General features: G+C 42.2%; 1 protein-coding gene across 1 annotated transcript; it reads left to right on the forward strand.

The window, feature by feature from the left end:
* The first annotated feature begins 13,385 nt into the window (after positions 1–13,385).
* LOC146706869 (rho-related GTP-binding protein RhoU-like) lies at positions 13,386–17,063 on the forward strand. The gene is made up of 3 exons (XM_085458159.1): positions 13,386–14,225; positions 14,473–14,531; positions 15,639–17,063. Exons 1-3 carry the CDS (start codon positions 13,955–13,957, stop codon positions 16,128–16,130), a joined length of 822 nt encoding a protein of 273 aa, XP_085314285.1. The 5' UTR covers positions 13,386–13,954; the 3' UTR covers positions 16,131–17,063.
* The last annotated feature ends 1,826 nt before the right edge of the window (positions 17,064–18,889 follow it).

Here is an 18,889-nt window from a genome sequence, read left to right on the forward strand (position 1 = left end):
TCTGCTAACACTAAACAGGAAAACTTAACATTCAAGCGGTTAAGAAGACATAAGAAGAAGAAAAAGAATTGGGCTGACTTTTGGTTGTTGGTCTTTTGACATCACAGACCCTCTCCTATATATGAAAAACAAACTAAAGGTGTTAAAGCGGTAATATGGATATGTTCTATACACCTTTTAAAAGTTTTCAGCATCGTACAGCTGCCAGATTTCCCCCTGCGCTGTGGACGACATGCGGCTGAATTGATCCATCCAGCTGTTGCATCACTGCACCAGCTCCTTTGTTGTGGGCGTCCTAAGATGTTTTGGATGCAGTGCCAATTAACAGTGTGAAGCTGATTCAAAAATCTCCCCCAAAAAGAAAGAAAAAGCGTTTCCTGGTCAAACTCTGACTCAGTTAATTGTTTTTCAGCCCACCTCCCCCCTTTTCTCTTCCTTCTCCCCTTCTTTCTCAGCATACACACACGCTCTAAATTTTGGTATTTGTATCTGTGGGAAGAATTTGATGCTTTGAATTGACTGAAAAGACTGAAGAAAACATTCCTTGGCAGAGCTGCGCAATGAGGTAAACGACATGAGGGGCTGGACTCCTGCTTTTCTACTTTGCTCTCGCCTTCTTCTCTTTCTTCACACTAGGATGAAAAAAAGAGACCGTGTTTGGGTGCTTATAGGTGGCAGTGTGTGTGCGTGCACAGAGGCGCGCGCGCACCGTAGTCGCTCGCGTGGCCAACATAAGGGGGAACTTTTGTTGTTGTGTGTGGTGGAGGAATAAGTTTGCTCTCTCTCTCTCCCCCCTCAGCTGTATGGTAATTCGACCAGCACCTGCTCTCTTCTCCTCAATAACAGCGCGTGTACGCCTCACTTGGCTGAGCGTGCGCGCACACATCTAACACACAATACTCTCCCTGGGCGCGTACACACGCTCACACACAGACTTCATTTGTCATTAAGTATATATATATATATATATATATATATATATATATATATATATATATATATATATATCCTAGTATGAAAAGGGAAAACTGTGCTTCGTCCAAAATCTTATGTGGTGCACATATGAATAAGGAGTGGGAGGACGGGGGGTGTGGTGAGGGGTGTTGCTTAATTAGGTTGTTCATTAGATGTGTGATTTTTCTGCTGTATAATGGGGTCTACTGGAACTGCACGCGCGGGCTAGCGCACGTACATTGCGTCACTGTGTTGAGATATGTACGTCACGACTATTGTTTTCTGGCGCCTCTCTCCGACTTCGTTACCTGCTGCCACGGTCCGTCCTACACACCGGCTGTCAGAGGAGCCCTCCCCCATGAAAAAGTGTTACGTTCCCCCACAATTACCTTCACTTCATACGTCACATAACAGTGTTACGTATTATTTCATGGGCAACAATCAAACAAAAAGTCCTCCTCTATTGATAAACCTCAACTCTCGACTCTTTCTCAAAGTAAACTCCGGCTGAACCATGACCATCACAATTAAGCCGGTTGAGACAAGAAAATCAATTACACTCAGGGATAGGGGAGACTTCATCCGTCCTTGGGGGAGGGGATTGGAGGGTGCATCTGGGTGCAATACCTTTAACTTTTGGTACCGACATGGTAAAATTACACAGACACGTTTTCAGGCTATATTGAACCCCCATAATGTCCGTTATCAGAAACTTTAACTGAAGGGCTATTTACTGTTAATACCTTGGCCGCTGTGCTGCACTTCACCTGGAGTGAAGTGTTGAGTTTCTACACTCTACACTCAAAACCAGAAAAGTAGACACCCCCCCCCCCCCCCCCCCCCCCAACAACCAAAAATAAAACAGAAAAAACAGAGAACACAATTAGGACACTGTCCATCGAAAAGATGGTGCTGGCTGTTTAACCAAAGTGCTACTGTAGGGGGCTGCTGTAGTTTAACTCCTGCCCACCAGTAGCTGCGTCAAACAAAAAAGGGTGACTCGGGGTCTGACTATTCATCCATTCTCTGCGCTTTAATTTCCATTGATTGTGAATGCAGGGGGGAAGGAGGAAGGGGGTCTTCAGTGAAGGACCACGACACGCCTTCAGACGCGGACAGACCCTTACAAGCCATCTGCCACTAACTTCCCCCTCCCCTGCATATCCAGAAAACGACGTTTATTTCCCTGCTTCCCTCCCTCCCTTCTCCGGCCTGAAGCGCACATCTCTATGTGCCTCTGTCCACTGGGCTCCATCTACACTCAACTGGAAGCATGTATAAGGACCTGTAACGGTATGGGCCCTCCGGGGCCATATGGCGAGGGGGAAGCAGGAGATTTTTTTCCCTTTCTTGGTCCCAGAAGAGGAGACACCACATGGTCACTCGTGGGAACGTAAACACAGCGAGCATCACACGATATCGATCATAAGAGGCGGTGATCGGGGAAGGGGAGAAGGGAGGGTAATGCTGTGTGATGATCAACTGATTATTTACAGTAATATCTCATCAGTGCAGAAAATATGACTGCAGACTTCACCTGGAGTCAAAGATGCACACATGATGCTGCTATGGTTGGTGGTTCAATCCCCCGAATGAAAAGGAAAAGGTGCAGAATCAATGTTCTCTTGCTGGATGCAGCTGAGAGGAGAGGGGAGGGGGGCGCTAAGGAGGAGAAGGAGGAGGATGAGGGGATAGAGGCCACCCGTGTAAGCGCTGAAAGCCTAAAGGAAATGGCAGGTTTTGAATGGGCACGTTCGTGAGAGATGCTATTACGCATTCCTCCTCCAGGCGTAATAGCTTACGGGGAAAAAACACCTTAGCAACAATATGGAGAAATACAATTCCTTTGTGTGACTTTACCAGTGTTTTATATTCTATTTGGAAGACCATCCCATCAGAATTTAGTTTTGCTAAACAGTTCGGACCATTTTAAGGCTCTTTGGAGACTTGGGATTTCAGAGGAGACTTGGACTGCCTTCTCTCAGGTCCACTTGTTCTACCTGCTCAGACGCAGAGATCAACAGGCTCCTTTGTGTCCAGATCAGATTACTGTGGCCAGCTGCTCGAAAAGGGGGCCACAGGCCAGACCCGCGTTTCCCCAGGGCCTGTCGGGGTTCCGCGAGGCTCCTCACGGCTTCCCACGGCGCTTCGAGGCTCCCTGTCCGGCCTGCTGTCTCATTTGCATACTTTGCTGTTGGTGGAGACGTGCTGAGTTTACGTTTATGGGAAGAGTGCGGCAGTAATTACGTGGGAGGCCCGGAGACGCGCCTGCAAGTGTGTTTGTGTAGGCATAGGGGACCTAAGGGGGAGGTAAAGAGCGAGCTGTACGTGGCCAGTCGCGTGCCAGTGTTTATAAAAACACATCTGCTGCGCACCCTGGGGTGACGCACAACAACACACGCGGGTCCCTAAGAATAAAATCGATAAATCCACAACTGATGCCGTGCGCCACACGTTTACCCAAAACATATACTCATGTTAATGCCCACACCCACGGTCCTACCGTAATGACGAGTAGGGGAAGGATTGAACAATCACAAACCTTTAATAAATATAAACTTATAGTTGTCAAAGGTTATTGATAAAATGATAAAATTTACATAGAAAAGTGAATTAAAGTTTAGCCTGTTTTTATAATATTTTCTGTGCAACAGCAACCAGAATAGTAGAATAGAGTAAAATTGGGCTTTGTTGTTATTGTACATGTACAACAAAATTATGGGTGCTCCACACCAACCGTGCAGGAATAAAATATAAATACCACCTGGACAGCAGGAATAAATAACAAACAGACAAAACATACACAGTCAAGAGGATACATACATGGATGTAGGGTTAAAAAATAAAATTAAAGGCACTTAATGGGTAAAAGCAAGTAAGACCTTTTTAAATAGATTATAACTCTGCTTTTGGTTTAATGTGGTTTGACATGGGAGTGTAGTGAATAAGAAAATAGGGTGAATTATATTTAAGTGGCTTCATGTGACTTTGTGACTTATATAGTGCAATTTCCCACCCAATTCTTCTGAATTTAGAGTGAGTAACAACTGGAAAATGCAAATTATACTCTAAGTGTTATGAAACAATACGCACTTTCAGAGTATCATAAAAGAAGGGAGATAGACAGTGTACTTAGTGGCCACTTCATCAGCTAGACCCTGTTGCTGCTGGGCTGCACCCCTTTGGCCTCCACAACTGCCTAAACTCTTTGAGGCCTAAAGTCAACAAGCTGCTTGAAATATTCCTCAGAGAATTTGGTCCATGCTGACATGATAACATCACACAGTTGCTGCAGATTCGTCAGCTGCACATCTGTCATGTAAATCTCCCGTTCCACCCAAATCCCAGTGTTGATCTGTTGGATTGAGACCTGGTGACTGCAGAGCCTGTTTGAATACTGTCAACTCATTTTCACGTTCAAGAAACCACTTTAAGATGATTTGAGCTTTGTGACATGGTGACATGGTTAACTGGCAACGTTTGCAGCCGTCAGAAGACATGTACACTGTAGTCATAAAGGGATGGACATGGTCTGGCAGTTTGGTAAGAAAATATCCACCACATGATAGACACCACTGCTCCCAGCAGCCTGAATCATTGATACAACGCAGGATGGAGCTATGCTTTCATGTTGTTTATGCCAAATTCTGACCGTACCATTTGAATGTCACAGCAGAAGTCAAGTCTCATTAGACCAGGAAAGATTTCTCCAGTCGTCTGTTGTCCTACAACTATTGTTGCACGCCTAGCATTTTATATACTACATCACGTGTTTGTTAATGATTGCCAAATGTTAATGCCATTTTTGGCTTTTGACCTGTTGTGTTACCCTGAATTGAACCTTTGCCTCATTCCACCCGCTTTTATTTGTGATGCAGTGGAACAAGTCGACATGGACTGTTTTGTTCATGTTTGGAAAGAGAACTATTTACTGTTTGATAGAGTCATTAAACACTTAACAGCAGGGGTGAACCTATCATTTTGAAATGACTGATAATCTGCTATTGCAAACATCATTTGCAACTTTATAATATCAAATCAAATGACACTTATAGACCATTTAAATTATTATTTTTTTTTTTACATCAGTTGCCGCTTTACAGTGATGCCAAGTGAAGGGTTTAGAAAGTTTACAAGCCAATTATTAACATATTAGTAAAGATGAACACATGTATTCTTTGCTGACAGTAACTAATTATTTTTCCCTTTATTAACAATGGTTATTAATATTAAAGTGTAAAATACTACATGCCCTTAAATTTCACCTAGATTTAAGATCACATGATCAGTTTCATTTGTCAGAATTCTTTTTTTTTTTTTTTTACCAAATATCTGCAAAATCAATCAAGAGCTGCACTTGGTGTTCAGTGCTAGTTAGCAATCACATCATGCTATTTGTGAACTTTGTATATATTACCTGTTCAAATACATGCTAGCTTTGTTGGGAGCATTTTATACTAAGAAAGACCAGCCTCACAGAATTTATTGCATGGCCGTGGTCTTGTCTTCCTTTCATTTTTCACCTTTCTGATGGGATTAGGAGGCAACTGTTGCTGGTGGAATTGCTATTTTAAAGCAAAAAATGGCTGCCAGAAAGCTCAAAGCATGATCAAATACTGTTTTATGCTACAGCATTGAGTATTCCCTGAACTGGTGCCTGGGTCAAAACATAAAGACAGACCCAGAACAATCTGAGCAGCGTTGTATATGAAATTCAAACATTGAAAGTTCTCTTTTTCCCCAAGAAGGGGTGCAACACATCATTTTTCATTCTTAGGTCTACTCTTATTTTGTTCCATTTAAGCTTAATCACCAGTGTGAATGATGAGAGAGTAAATGGAGGAAGTCCATCTCCCCTCCCTCTCTCACTCTCCCTCTCTATCTCTACAACCACGAGCATCTGCCCAGAAATGAACAGATGTAGGCACCTGCATTGTGGGCTCACATATGTGCACATGTCCCCCTCCTCAAACCCCCTTTCAACCTTCTATGGGACCCAGAGCCCACCACAATGGGGCAGAGATCAGGGATGCAGTAACCAAATACTGCCTATCCCCTCAGGACACTCGTTTTGTTAGAGGCATTGTCACCAGTTATATCAAGTGGGTGCACCAAACAATCTGCTATATGACTGCTCATTTGAGACATAACATAATTCAGAGGGATGTAGGAGGGAGGGAGCAGAGAGAGGGGGAGTTGGGTGGTGTACAGAGATGGCTGTCTGGACAATTTTTGCAGCTCCAGAGTGAAGTGGTAGATGTTTTAAACAAGTGAGCTTAGGTTTTTTTGCAGCTGGGGTTCGAGTGAACTGAATATGGTTAAGTGGCTGTTAGGCTTTTTTGGAGAGTGTCAGGGTGGCAGGTGCTAGCTGGGGTAGTAGGATGAAAGAGAGGCTTGTTGGAGCTGGGTGGGTACAAGACCAGGTTACACATAAAAAGCCTTGTTTTTGTTGGAGAAAAGAGCTCCGACAGCCCACCGGTAGAGCAGCAGTGGATAATGGTGCCATAATAGCCCCGTGTTCCTATCTCTCAGCTGCCGCTGGATGACAGAGGATCCACACGCACCTGTTGTCGTCCCCTATTGTGTCCAGTGAACATTAGTGTGCTACACCTCAGGAATGCTCCCTGTCCAGAGGCCTGCCTGTTCGTCCCAGGAGAGAGCTTAGCCATGGTGGGATGATGGGATTGTGTCAAGAGTGTATGTGTGTGTGTGTGTGTGTGTGGGGGGGGGGGGGGGGGGGTTGTACAGGAACCAGCAGGGAAGCTTTAGAGGACAAGGCACAAAAAAGGAGGGGAGGTAGAGGTGGAAAGAAAGAGAGAGAGGGCGAGTGTGTTTCTCCAAAGCCAGTGTCCTCTCTTCCCCTCTTCAGGGGCCTGTCCAGAGAGCCCTGTCCTAAATCACTGGCCCCCGAGGGAAGGCTCTCCATTGTGAAGAGATGGCCCCTGCAAGCTGGGCCGCCAGCTGCCACTGCTGCAGCGTCATGCCCCCCTCACCCTCCGCGCACGCACACACACACACACACACACACACACACACACACACACACACACACACACACACACACACCGCCTCCCTATATCGCCTCCACCTTTAGCAAAATGACAATGCTCCCTGCAGTCGTGGCCAGAGGCCAGTGAAGAGCATTAAAAAGAATTTGAAGGAGACACTTGAGAAAGGCCACAGTGGAGCGACACATTTTTTGGACAAACATTAATGATGACAAATTCAAAAGTGGGCTACAGTGCATGACACGGTAACCTGGACAAATCTGACTGCCAGCCGCCCAGAGAGACTGAAACCAAGAAAAGAAACACCGAAAGATTTAGTGTGATCGTTTTTAACTTACTGCAGATGATGCAGGGATCGAAGCTCCTTCTGAGTCTTCAGCATGCTCCTTTTTTGTTTACTTTAAAGGTACAGTCCCAGCCTGGACTTTTTTCTCTCTGAAAGAGACACTTTGAGTATCATGTTGTATAAAATCAGATCCTTATTTAAACCTTTGGACGGGAATCATAAAATCAGCACAGTTTATCAGTCATTCGTCAGGTAATTACACTTATCTTATCAACTAAGACTTAGTCTCTTTACGTATTTGACGCCCACCCCCGTCAGTTCAGAGCTACAGTCTCTAGACTACACCGCAATTACGCTGTTAACCCCTTAACACCTAGTGTTTATCATATTGGATAGATACGGTTTTTGAGACTTCTACATCATCAGTGTGATTTTTTTCCATTGAAAAAAAAACTTAAATAACTTGCACAATACATAATACAAAAAACTAAACAATGATAGATATATCAAATATGGTACAAATTAAAGCTCATGTATGCAAATTAATATCTATTTTTTAAAATGTTTTAATAATTATCAGATCAAATTATCAATAAACACTTTATTTTAAAAAATCCTCTCATGATTGAGGCTTTAAAGGGTTAAACTACCATTTAGATGAAGTTCAGCTATATGGCTGCTAGTTAACTGTATGATACGGTATTATCAAAATAACGAACTGCACCTTGTATCTTAGTGTTATGTAATCTAGTTGTTATTACAATTTTCACTTTCAGTTTGTCTGAAAGCTCAGGCAGGTGCACCCACTTGAAAATGCAAAGTAAACCAGAATTGAGTGGGTATTTGGTTATTGACCATTCACAGTCTTTAAAGTATCAAAACACAAACTCCAAGAATCCTGTGACCATATATGTAATCACATGACCCAAATGTAAGTGTCATTTTATAGGGTAAACTGGAATTTCTTATTTTGCTTTTGCTCACAGGTTACTTCAGTAATCTGTGACTAGGATTCATCTGTAGCACGGGGATTGGTGTCTCCCTGTGACAGCTGCCTGGCCCTCCCTGAGCCTGGTTCTGCTGGCGGTTTCTTCCTGTCAAAAGGGAGTTTTTCCTTTCCACTGTCACAAAGTGCTTATTCATAGGGGTTTATCTGATTGGTGAGGCTTTCTCTGCATTATTGTAGGGTTTTTACCTTATAATATAAAGCAGTTTAAGGGAACTGTTGCTATGATTTAGCACTATATTGATTAAATTGAATTGAACTGAAATGATTTGAAGATTCCACAATACACACTCTGTGTCAGGGCATAATTCTGATGAACTCTATGCACCCATGATAAAAATGTGGTAAGTTGTGCAGAAGTTTTAAAATATGGAAAATGAGGGAAATTTAAAAATATTATAATTCTTCAGAGAGTTGGTTATCACAGCCAATTAATTATTAAGCAGGTCCTTAATCAGGGATGTGATGAGAGCCCAAATGTTCAATTCAAAGTTGTTTTTTTATACTTGCACTGCAGCTGTAAACTAATCTTGACGCGCAAGAACACAGATATCCAATGCTGTCACAAGTATGAAAAGAAAGTCAAAAATAGAACTATTTTGGCTTTAAGCATAGTGTCTGGCAAACACTAGACAATAACCTGCTTTTCTGTAAAACCCTCAACGTTGCAAAACCTTTTTGGCCAGAAAAGAAAATGAACTACAAAAATTAGAAAACATATTTATTAGTAATATTTCAGATAACAATGCAACAACAGATATTATATACCTGAAACAAATTGTTGATGTCGTTGTCCCCAGGTCGTTGGTCCAGGTTTCTCTGGTTTTATATTTTTGATTATTCTTGGTTCCAGTGTCAATATTATTGTTGACATTTGGGCTTTCTGTTATGGTGCTATGGTTACTTTCAGGTTATCTGTGTATGTAGCTAACAAGAGGTTGTTTACCAGTTGGGTTTGTGTCATACTGCCTGTTACACAGCCAACCTTGACATAAATATCAACATGTTGCTTGAAAACTCAGAGCATTACCTTTGTACTACCCTCTTGGTTTTCATGCTGCAACTGTGCTGATTGATAGTCAGCAAGACATCTTCCCAACCTGTTAAGTCCAACCTTGAGTAACATGAGCTCTTGAATGGAAGTTGACCATGTCAACACTTCACCTGTCCATCAGCTAAAGCATGCAGCACAGGAAATGCCACAGACTTTCCAATCACAGTGAGTACCTAACTGTTTTTGAGTGGCCCAGCCAATGCCCAGGACACAGCTGAAGATGGTCATTGACAGATTTTTCATACCCAGTGAGATAAAGCTTGAAAAACAGGAAGAGTTGTCTAAATGGCTGAAATTCATGTATATAACTGAATTTTTTAGCAATTTCACCCTATTGGCCTTGTTTGACTGACCTGTGGTAAAGATGTATCCAAAAAAACCCTGACACAATAACTGCTGCAGCTTCCACAAAATGTTGGATCAACAGAGAGATTTCTGTAATTTTCAGTAATGCACATATAATATCATTGCAAGCAACTGTGTAATTGTTCTTTTTGTAAGTTTCTTTTTTTTACTGCTATGAAAAAGAGTATAAAAGAGTGTCTCAACATTTGCATGCACTTGCATTTTGAGTTAAATATAAACATGGTCATTGGATTTTTTTTGATCATCGTAAATGTGAAATGTAAATTCGACATCATAAGAGCCCCAGCAGAGATATTGTTCAATGTATTCTTTCTTCTTACTCTGCTTAATTTTATTAGTTAGTTTTATGATTAGCAAACATTTTGAAAAATGAATACATTAAGGGGTTTCTCAGTCAAAATTATTTTTATGCACAAGGCAGAAACTTTCTAAAATGTTATCAGATGATGGCTTTCTCGCTCATGTATGATCTATTTGAAACAATTTATCTTGGAAAAAAAATGATGGAGATGCGCAAAATGAGCTGCGCTGCCTCACCAGGAGAAACTGTTGAAAATTCATTAAAATGACACATTCGCACTCACTTTTTGTACCCTTAAAAGAAAGAAATGTCATCCCCCCCACTGCTGCCATCAGTTCCTCTGCTCTGCTGGAGGATTTTCCCATCCATAGCTAAGGGAGGTATGCTCCATTGTGCAGCTTCTAATGATGATTGTAATGATGGCTTGTCCATCTTTGATAAGAAACAGCACGCCCCTCATTAAAGGCCCTGGGGCCCTGGTTCTCATGGCTGCCGGTGCTTCCCCAGGAGTTGGACAGCAGGCGAAGGGGAGGCGAGACGACACCCGTGGCACACGCCTGTTGACCGTGCCACAAAGCAAAAGCGTGTGACACTCGCCCTACCCCCGCCGCTCCTATTGTCCTCCCCATGGGTCCCACAGACAAGACCAATCCTGTTACCCTCCCACCCCATGCCCCCACGCCCACATCCAACAACACACACTGCTGCCTAACACTCCCCTCCATCCTTTCTCCCTCTCCTTCATGATCAGTTTTACCAATCAGCTGATCGCTCCCTTTCTCACACACCCACCAGTGTTGCCTTCCTTCCCTTCTCTCCCCTCCCCACCCTCCGCCCACCTCCTCCTTAACCTCCCCTCTTTCTCCATCAGCTGCTATGTAAGGTGGAAATCCATCATTATGTGTAAAGAAGGTGCTTGTGCATGCTGCTCAGCCATTACAATGCATACACACAAACACACATGCATGCAAACACTTATTTGGGGTGTGTTGGGTTGGGGCCTGATTGGTCCAGGAGGTTTTGGGTGGGGGACTTTAATTCACTGATTCAAATGCAGACAGTATTTCTTGGTGGTGTTGGTGGAGGAGGGTGTGGCAGGTGGGTGGGGTCTGTATTTTAGGGATGCTGGATAGTGGTCACGGACGTGGGATGGAGGAAAGAACAGGAGGAGGGAGGCACGGGGTGATGGGAGGGAGGATGAAGAGGAGGGGGAGCTGCAGCGGCTGCCGGGGTCAGGACTGTGTGTCCTGGGAAAGTTGGGTTCTCCATTTAAATCTGCACATGTTGTGGCCTTCTGGTGGCTGCGTGAATGTGCACGCTGACAGATGGCCCCGGCCCATAACTATAGAGTCCATGCACCCCGGTCCCCTGAGGGAGAGAGCGAGAGAGTGTGACAGATAGAGATAGAAAGAGAGAGCGAGCGAGAGAGAGGTTGCTAGAGAAGAAGAAGAAGAAGAGAATGTAGCGCTCAGCTGATCCCATCAAAAAGAGAGACAAGGGATCGAGGAAAGGCAGAGTAAGGGGAAAGAGGAGGGATGTTGCATGTGTGTGTGTGTGTGTGTGTTCATAAAGGGGGAGGGGTGGGCCCTTAATCCCAAACTCTAAATTGAGTTAATGTATTTGCTTGGTCTGCATACTCCAAAAGGAGGCCTGGGGTCCCCAAAGATTCTGATTAGGTGTCTAGTTTATCAGATGTTGGAGGGTGGGGAGGGTTTAGGGGAGACTGTTTGTACATGAGTAGAATAGCAGCTTTGTATGTTAGGTGTGTGTGTGATTGTGTCTCTGTGTTGATGAGATTTATGTGTTTGTGTGTGCGTTGCCAGCTTCAGATGCTGCCCCATGTCTCCATTCACTGAGCTGGTAGATCTCTGGTGCGTTCCTCTTTGTTAATCCTTTTAGGCAACAGTGTCCTTCGCTGGTTTAAGATGATTTCTTAGCAATGTTTCGTCTGCCTTCAGGACGACGAATTGTCTGACTTTGAAGACAAACGTTTTTAAAAGCATTAATATCATTTGCAGATGACAATTAAAAAAAAAACGGTTTGGTGTAATGACTTGATCACAGTTTATAGGCTGCATTATGTTCAGAAATCCTCTGTAAGGGTAGAAAATGAAAACTTTTGCTTCCACACTTTTGTTGCCTACAATTATTCATATTTTTATGCAGATTATCAAACAAACACACAAATTAAAATAAGTAAAAAAAATAGATTAAATAAAAGTAAATTGATGAAAATGGGCCTTTTTGGATTGAATTGTAAATAAACATGTGGCTTGATTGTTTTTGGAGTCCGTCTGTCAATACGGCTCTGAAGCATTTTACATTTTGTGTCACAACTTCACAACTTTATATCAAACAGAAATAAGAACAACTGGAGGACGTCATCTTGATAGTCTCTAATAAATACCATCCTTCTGGTTCCACTTCCTCAGCTCATGCACAGAGTGGTTGGAAATCTCTTCTTATCCTGAGGTATTAAGTTCTTGGAGTTTGCTCTTCTTTTTGTATTTGTAGATAAAAACACAGCTTCTTTGAGAAACAAATAGGAAACAAAGGGTTTTCTTTGCATATAGAGAAAGACAGAAACACCTGATATTTCTGTGCTGGGAGAGAGATTGTAAAAAGATGTCCTCTGGACAAATACTTCAACAATGCCAATTGCCATTAAAGAAACGGGAACACTTCATGCAATGTGTCCCTAAGAAATATATTCTTGTTCTCACTCTGTGGGGTGCTGTTGCTGTTAAATGCATGGCAACACATTCTGCCTCCCACATTCTGCCTCCCACACATTTCTCCAGGAGACTGCTGTGCAGAAATCACACACTTCACACAAAGGTGCCGGCTGGGCTTAGTGAAGCAGTTTCTCACCTCGTCTGTGATGACAGAATAAATCAAGGTTAGTTTATTTCATTGGGTAGCTGTAATCCTAATATTTAAAATCAATCACAATCTGCAAGAATTAAAGTTCCCTGTTTGACTCCATAAAGGAGAAAAAAGTATTTGTTTTTAGATTATTATTACTGGTCCAGTGCTTCATACTTTTATCCAAATTAATTTGGAAACTAATCTCAAGGGTTTAACCTTAAAACACAAAACTTTCATGTTACTTTGATCACACACATCAGAGACAATTTCCCTTTTTAAATAAATGCTGAATTAGATAACTATGAACTATTTATGATATTTATGGTCACTGTGATTTTTACTGAGGGTGTTATAACAGCTTTCCCCCGTCACGATATGCAGCCGCCTCTCGCCACTTCTGATGTTTTCAGCCTTCCCTCTCTTTCTCTGCTGAAGCATTAGACCTGCAGTCTACAGCTTGTCTGAGTAATGATTTGCTACTGCTCCTTCAGTCTCCACAGCTGAAATGATTTAACCACCAGAGGGCATAGCAACGCTTCTTTCTCATTTTCACTAAGCAGCAGGTTGGCAGAAATGAACTGATGTCACAGTAACAGTGAGTCAGCATTTGTATTGATCTTTTGTTGCTATGTATGTTATTATGTCGGCTATTTCGTCAACATTAACATTTATTCAGCAGAGGAGTTTCATGGTGCTCCATCTGCGAAGATGATTTCTTTTTTTCTTTTTGTATATAGGAATGAAATCAAATCCGTATTTAACGGTAAACGTTTCTGGTAAGCTTAGCTGATTTCACTTGGAGAGCTCTGCAGCTTCAGATGGCGCTCAGCTCTGTAAGCCTCTTATAGGAGACACGACCACAGCAGATGCAGGGAGAATGCCAATCAGGAGCTCCTGCTGAGCAGAGAAACCCGACGGCTGTGCCACTGCCTGCTCCAAATATCTGACATGGTTAACACAAATCTCCGAAGTACCATTTAGCGTTTTAGATTTGCAGTAGAGAAGCCCAGTCAGAAGAAACAGTGTTCAGGAAAATGGAGCAAACAGGAAGCCTCCAACAAATCTGAACCGCCATAAAACTTCGGATCTTCTTCTGTGCAAAGGCAGAGCCATGCTCCCTCAGGATATTGGGAAGCAGAAGCCTCGCCTTGTGTCGGACCCGGTGTGCGCAGGGGACTGTCCCCCGGTCCCGCCTCTGCACCTGAAGAACCGGGACTTTCCGCTGAGCATGAAGCGCCTTCGTTCCGGCTCCGCGCCCGAGCGCAAGGTGCACTGCGTCCTGGTTGGAGACGGAGGGGTGGGCAAAACCAGCCTCATCGTGAGCTACACCACCAATGGATACCCAACAGAATATGTCCCCACAGCGTTTGACAACTTTACCGGTAAATCTTGATCGTTAGTGTAGCTGATCCAGCGACACACACACACACACACACACACACACACACACACACACACACACACACACACACACACACACACACACACACACACACACTTCTTACATGCCTCAGTTAGTCGTTTATCCACATTTTCGGTCACAAGAAGCGTTTATTGCTGCAAAGCTTACTGAAGCTGTAAAGGATCATAGCTCAAAACATACTGTAAGCTGTCTTTTGATCTTCTTAGCGATGGTTGTGGTTGACGGAAAGCCGGTGAGGCTGCAGCTCTGTGACATGGCTGGACAGGTGAGCATCAGCTTTTCTTTTTAGTTTCTTATTTTAAAAAGCTAGCAATTGATATGATGAATTGGAGAGCTGGAGTTAAAATATTGATGTATGCAGTGTAAATTAAGTTTACTCCTCTCTTCCTTATAATGCGTTGCCATGATAGAAATGGGGGCTGGTTGATGGATCGATTAATGTAAGTCATCAGTGATCGATGAGTAGTTGTCAGTCATTGGATCCAAAATTAGCAGTGATTGTTTGTGCTGGCTGCCCCCTGCAGAGTACACAAGGATTTAAGTCCAGAGGTAAAAGCAAGTCCTGGACTTAAATCCTTTATCACCCCTTCAGTTTGAGTTGCCCACCAATCCCAAGTATGTCCCTGTAAGCCCCCAGTTTATGTCGCCCCCTGCAGGAATAAGTGAGTTTGTATTTCAGTAGTTTTTGTTTGTTTTTTTTGTTTTTTTGTGCTCCTTGTGCTCTATCGACTTTTTGAGGATTCTCTTATCTTCACCCTTTCTCTAATAGACTAATCTGTGATAGATTGGACAAAGATTTACACCCAGGTTGTTTTGTTCTTTATAAAATAAATAATAGGGTTGGGCTATCCAACTTATAACAAAACCCTTTTCCACGCCTTATCACCGTAAATGATCTACAGATGAATGGCCCCATGAATGTAATCTTGTATGAGGAAGACCAATAGCAGTAACATCACCATAACAGAAGCTGCTGAAAACACTCATTAAAGAATCAAATTGGGAATTAGCCATGCTCGCAGCAGTACTTGTGCTCAGTTCTGATCAGTGTAAGTAAATAAACTATATTATTTATTTCTATATATTATACTTTATCTGTGTTTCTTTTATGAGTGAAAACCAGCAATCACAATATTTCTGTAACAGGGTTAGGGCACTTACAATATTATAAAAGAATAATTATTCCATAAGGAATATCTCCTCAGTGGAGTCAGCAGGCTTGGATCTGAGAGCCACAAATGAGGCGAGACAGATACGCCGCTGATGTTGATTTTTGTGGGAATAACTGACACAAACGCTGAATGAAGCCACCTGTCTGTCTGTAAAACAAATCCGCTTGATTATAATCTGGTTTGTCTTCATATTCACGCAGGGGAAGTTGGAGAGCCTCCGGCCCTTGTGCTACAAAAATGCTGATGTCTTCCTCCTCTGCTACAGCGTCGTCCGTCCCTGCTCTTTCCGTAACCTCACTACCAAATGGCTTCCTGAAATCCGTCAGCACTGTCCCAGCATGCCCGTGGTCCTGGTAGGCACCCAGCTGGACCTGAGAGAAGATGTTCAAGTACTGATCCACCTGGCACAGAACCAGCAGCAGCCAGTGTCCACAGAGGAGGGCCAGCGGCTTGCCCAGGAGCTTGGGGCAGTGAGTTTTGCAGAGTGCTCAGCACTGACTCAGAAAAACCTGAAGGACACTTTTGATTCAGCTATCTTAGCTAGCATCCAGTACACAGAGAGCAACAACGTCCAGCAGCAGAAGAGGCTAACGCTCAGGAAGAAGACCCCTGATAAGATCAAGAGCCTTTCAGAGACCTGGTGGAGGAAAATCAACTGCCTGATGGGAGAGCAGAGCTGTGAATTCAAATGAACACAGTTTGATTACAAACCTGAGTGATGTTGTCTTTTACAGAGCTGACCAGGTGACAGATAATGCCAGTAGAGGAGGCATTATCAACACAAAGAGCAACACAAGTTCCTGAAATAATTCAAATAGCAGTTAAAAACTCTCAAACTGACAGGAAAATTCTGCTAGAAAAATGTTAATAGATCCCCAACAATTGAATAAGTGCATGTTAGAGTACATAGAAAATGAGCTGCACAGCCAGTGTAAAGAGTCTTTGTCATTTATGAGGTATCTAGAGTATAAAGACAGATTTTAGTAAACTGCATTATGTAGTAGAAATGTAGTACCTGTAGTCTTGATGCATGTTCAATCATCCAGCTACGGAAAGATGTTTTTGTGCTGCGTTGATTTTTGACAATTTATTGAAGTGCAGCACTGCATTGCAGGAGCACTGCACTGGAATCCTGTTACTAAACCATCAACTACATAATTGCCATCAACAAAAGAAGGTGGTTGCAAGGAGAAATATTCAGCAGATCATTCAGTGTGCAAAAAGTTCCTAAAACACAACTAGGACTCGAAGATATTTAATAAAATAATGAAAGTAATGTTAATATGAAATGCACTTTGTAAACAATGAACAAATGATGCATGTAAGAATCATTTGTACTCTAAATCATTTTTCCTGACTTGTGAACTGAGAAATGAGCAGAATCTGAGGCTACATGTAGATTTGTGATTGTGGGTTCATATTTTAGCCCTGATTTCGTTAGCCTCACTCATCTAAAGGGTAAAAAAAAAGAAGTATTTGGTTTGTTTGTCACTTTTACACCCAAACATTATATACTCTTTGTTAGTTGTAGATTATTTATTGTGTGTTTATATTTATTGATTTGAATGCCATTCCTGATCATGAAATATGCTCAGAAGCCTTGAATAAAAGTTTATTACACCTGTGCAAGATCGTTTCTTTTAACAACAGAACAAAAGAAAGGTCACTTATAAAGGACTAGAAATCGTAGGACAAAACTTGAATGATTTGTTTGTGCACTTTTATCTTTCAACAGAAAGCTCAATATCAAATTAGAGCATTAATTGTTGATTGAATTAAGTGTTGCTGATTGCGTACTTAGCACTTTGGTCCACCTAAGCAACTCTACAAACTCTACAAAACCCGACTTGACAAGGTGAACCTACATGGATAAAAAGTATCTCTATCTTTAGAAGTTGGTTTTGAAAGCAGGCAGTCAGAGAGCAACTCCTAGTAAGCTGGTAAGCCAGCCTGTGGATTCATTGTGAACCTGGTGGAGTCTCCCCCACTGGCAGCCTCCTCTAATAGAAGCAGACAGGACCACCTGGACTGGATTAGACCAGCTTATTTAGCCTGTGTCTCTTCACATGAAGGCGCGCCTCTCTCACACCTCAAGAAGCAGGAAAAGCAGATTGGTACACTTTCATTGGTTTAGCAAAATCTCATGTGCAAACTGTAAGTAAGAAAAACATTTACAGCACTTTACACACACAGACTGCTCAGCACACACACAATATGCATTTTGTACTTTCATTTTCAGGAGTTTTAACCCACTTTTAACAAAACTCTAAAACTGACGGTCAGTCAAAGTTTACTACTGTAAATGTTAAATATATGCGTGCACACATATGTGTAAATATACAGCTATAGTTCATAAAAATAATTAATCCAGTGATCAGAAATGTGGGAACTACGGGAAAGAAAATGAAAGAAAAAATATACTTTATTAGAAAATTGTAGCATGTAACCAGAAGACTAAAAAGCTCAAATTAATACAATTCTATTAAAAGTTTATTGTCAATGTTTTTAATCATTAGATAAAATAAAAGTAAATTTTTAGCATATGCTACCTAGATGTTTATTCGACTAGTTTATTGCCTTCTTTTTATTTCATTTACACCACTCGGCAGCATGCTGACCAGAAGTTTAACAGGTAGCCTGACCTGACCTGGCCTAAATTCCCCAGCACAGAGGCACAAACAGCTTGGGAGATTTTACAGGCAGGTGTTGTGATTCGCTCTCTGGAAATCTGGGTGCTAATGCTCATCCCCTCAGGATTTCTCTGAAGAACATATTGTCCTGATTCAGCAGACTGTATGAGACCTACCCATAATCTATTTGAAAATTTAAACAACTTCCTGTTTCAGTTAGAAGAAGAAGAAGCCTTTCAGAAATATCAAGTTTAGGTTTAAAAAATAATCCTGATTGAAAACTTTGCTAACTTTTTCAGGCTGTGATATTTATTAGGGGAAACACAACGTTGGACAATGTTTGGCACCAGAGCAAACATGTTAATAACAAGATGCTAAAATATGTACGCATGTCATGAACTGGACCCCAAACACAGACTCACGGAGACAGACTGAACTCAAAAAACACCTTTATTGCTGAACACCAAAAATACAAACTAACTAAACTGGGAATACACACAAACTAAATGAGCAAGCAGGCAGACAGAGACGGAACGAGACACACATAAGGTGCTGGGGAAACATGGAAAAACGTGATAGAAGAGGCAAACAGGGAATGAAACGCAAAGAGAGGAACATGGCAGCAGAGCAGGGAAGAAGACACAAGGACAGACCCATAAACACTGAACACACCGAGAGGGACACAGAGGACAAAGACACAAGGGGAACCTAATAGACAAGAACTAAATGGGGAGACAATTAAAAATATTGAATAAACTCGTGACTAACAAAATGAACGTAAACTATAATACAAAACAACATCAAAACACAAGAACTCAAAG

This window comes from Copadichromis virginalis, linkage group LG6 (assembly GCF_057382275.1).
Source record: "Copadichromis virginalis isolate Kocher_CV1m ecotype Utaka linkage group LG6, C_Virginalis_male_GT1.1, whole genome shotgun sequence".
In the NCBI taxonomy this organism is placed as follows: Eukaryota; Metazoa; Chordata; class Actinopteri; order Cichliformes; family Cichlidae; genus Copadichromis; species Copadichromis virginalis.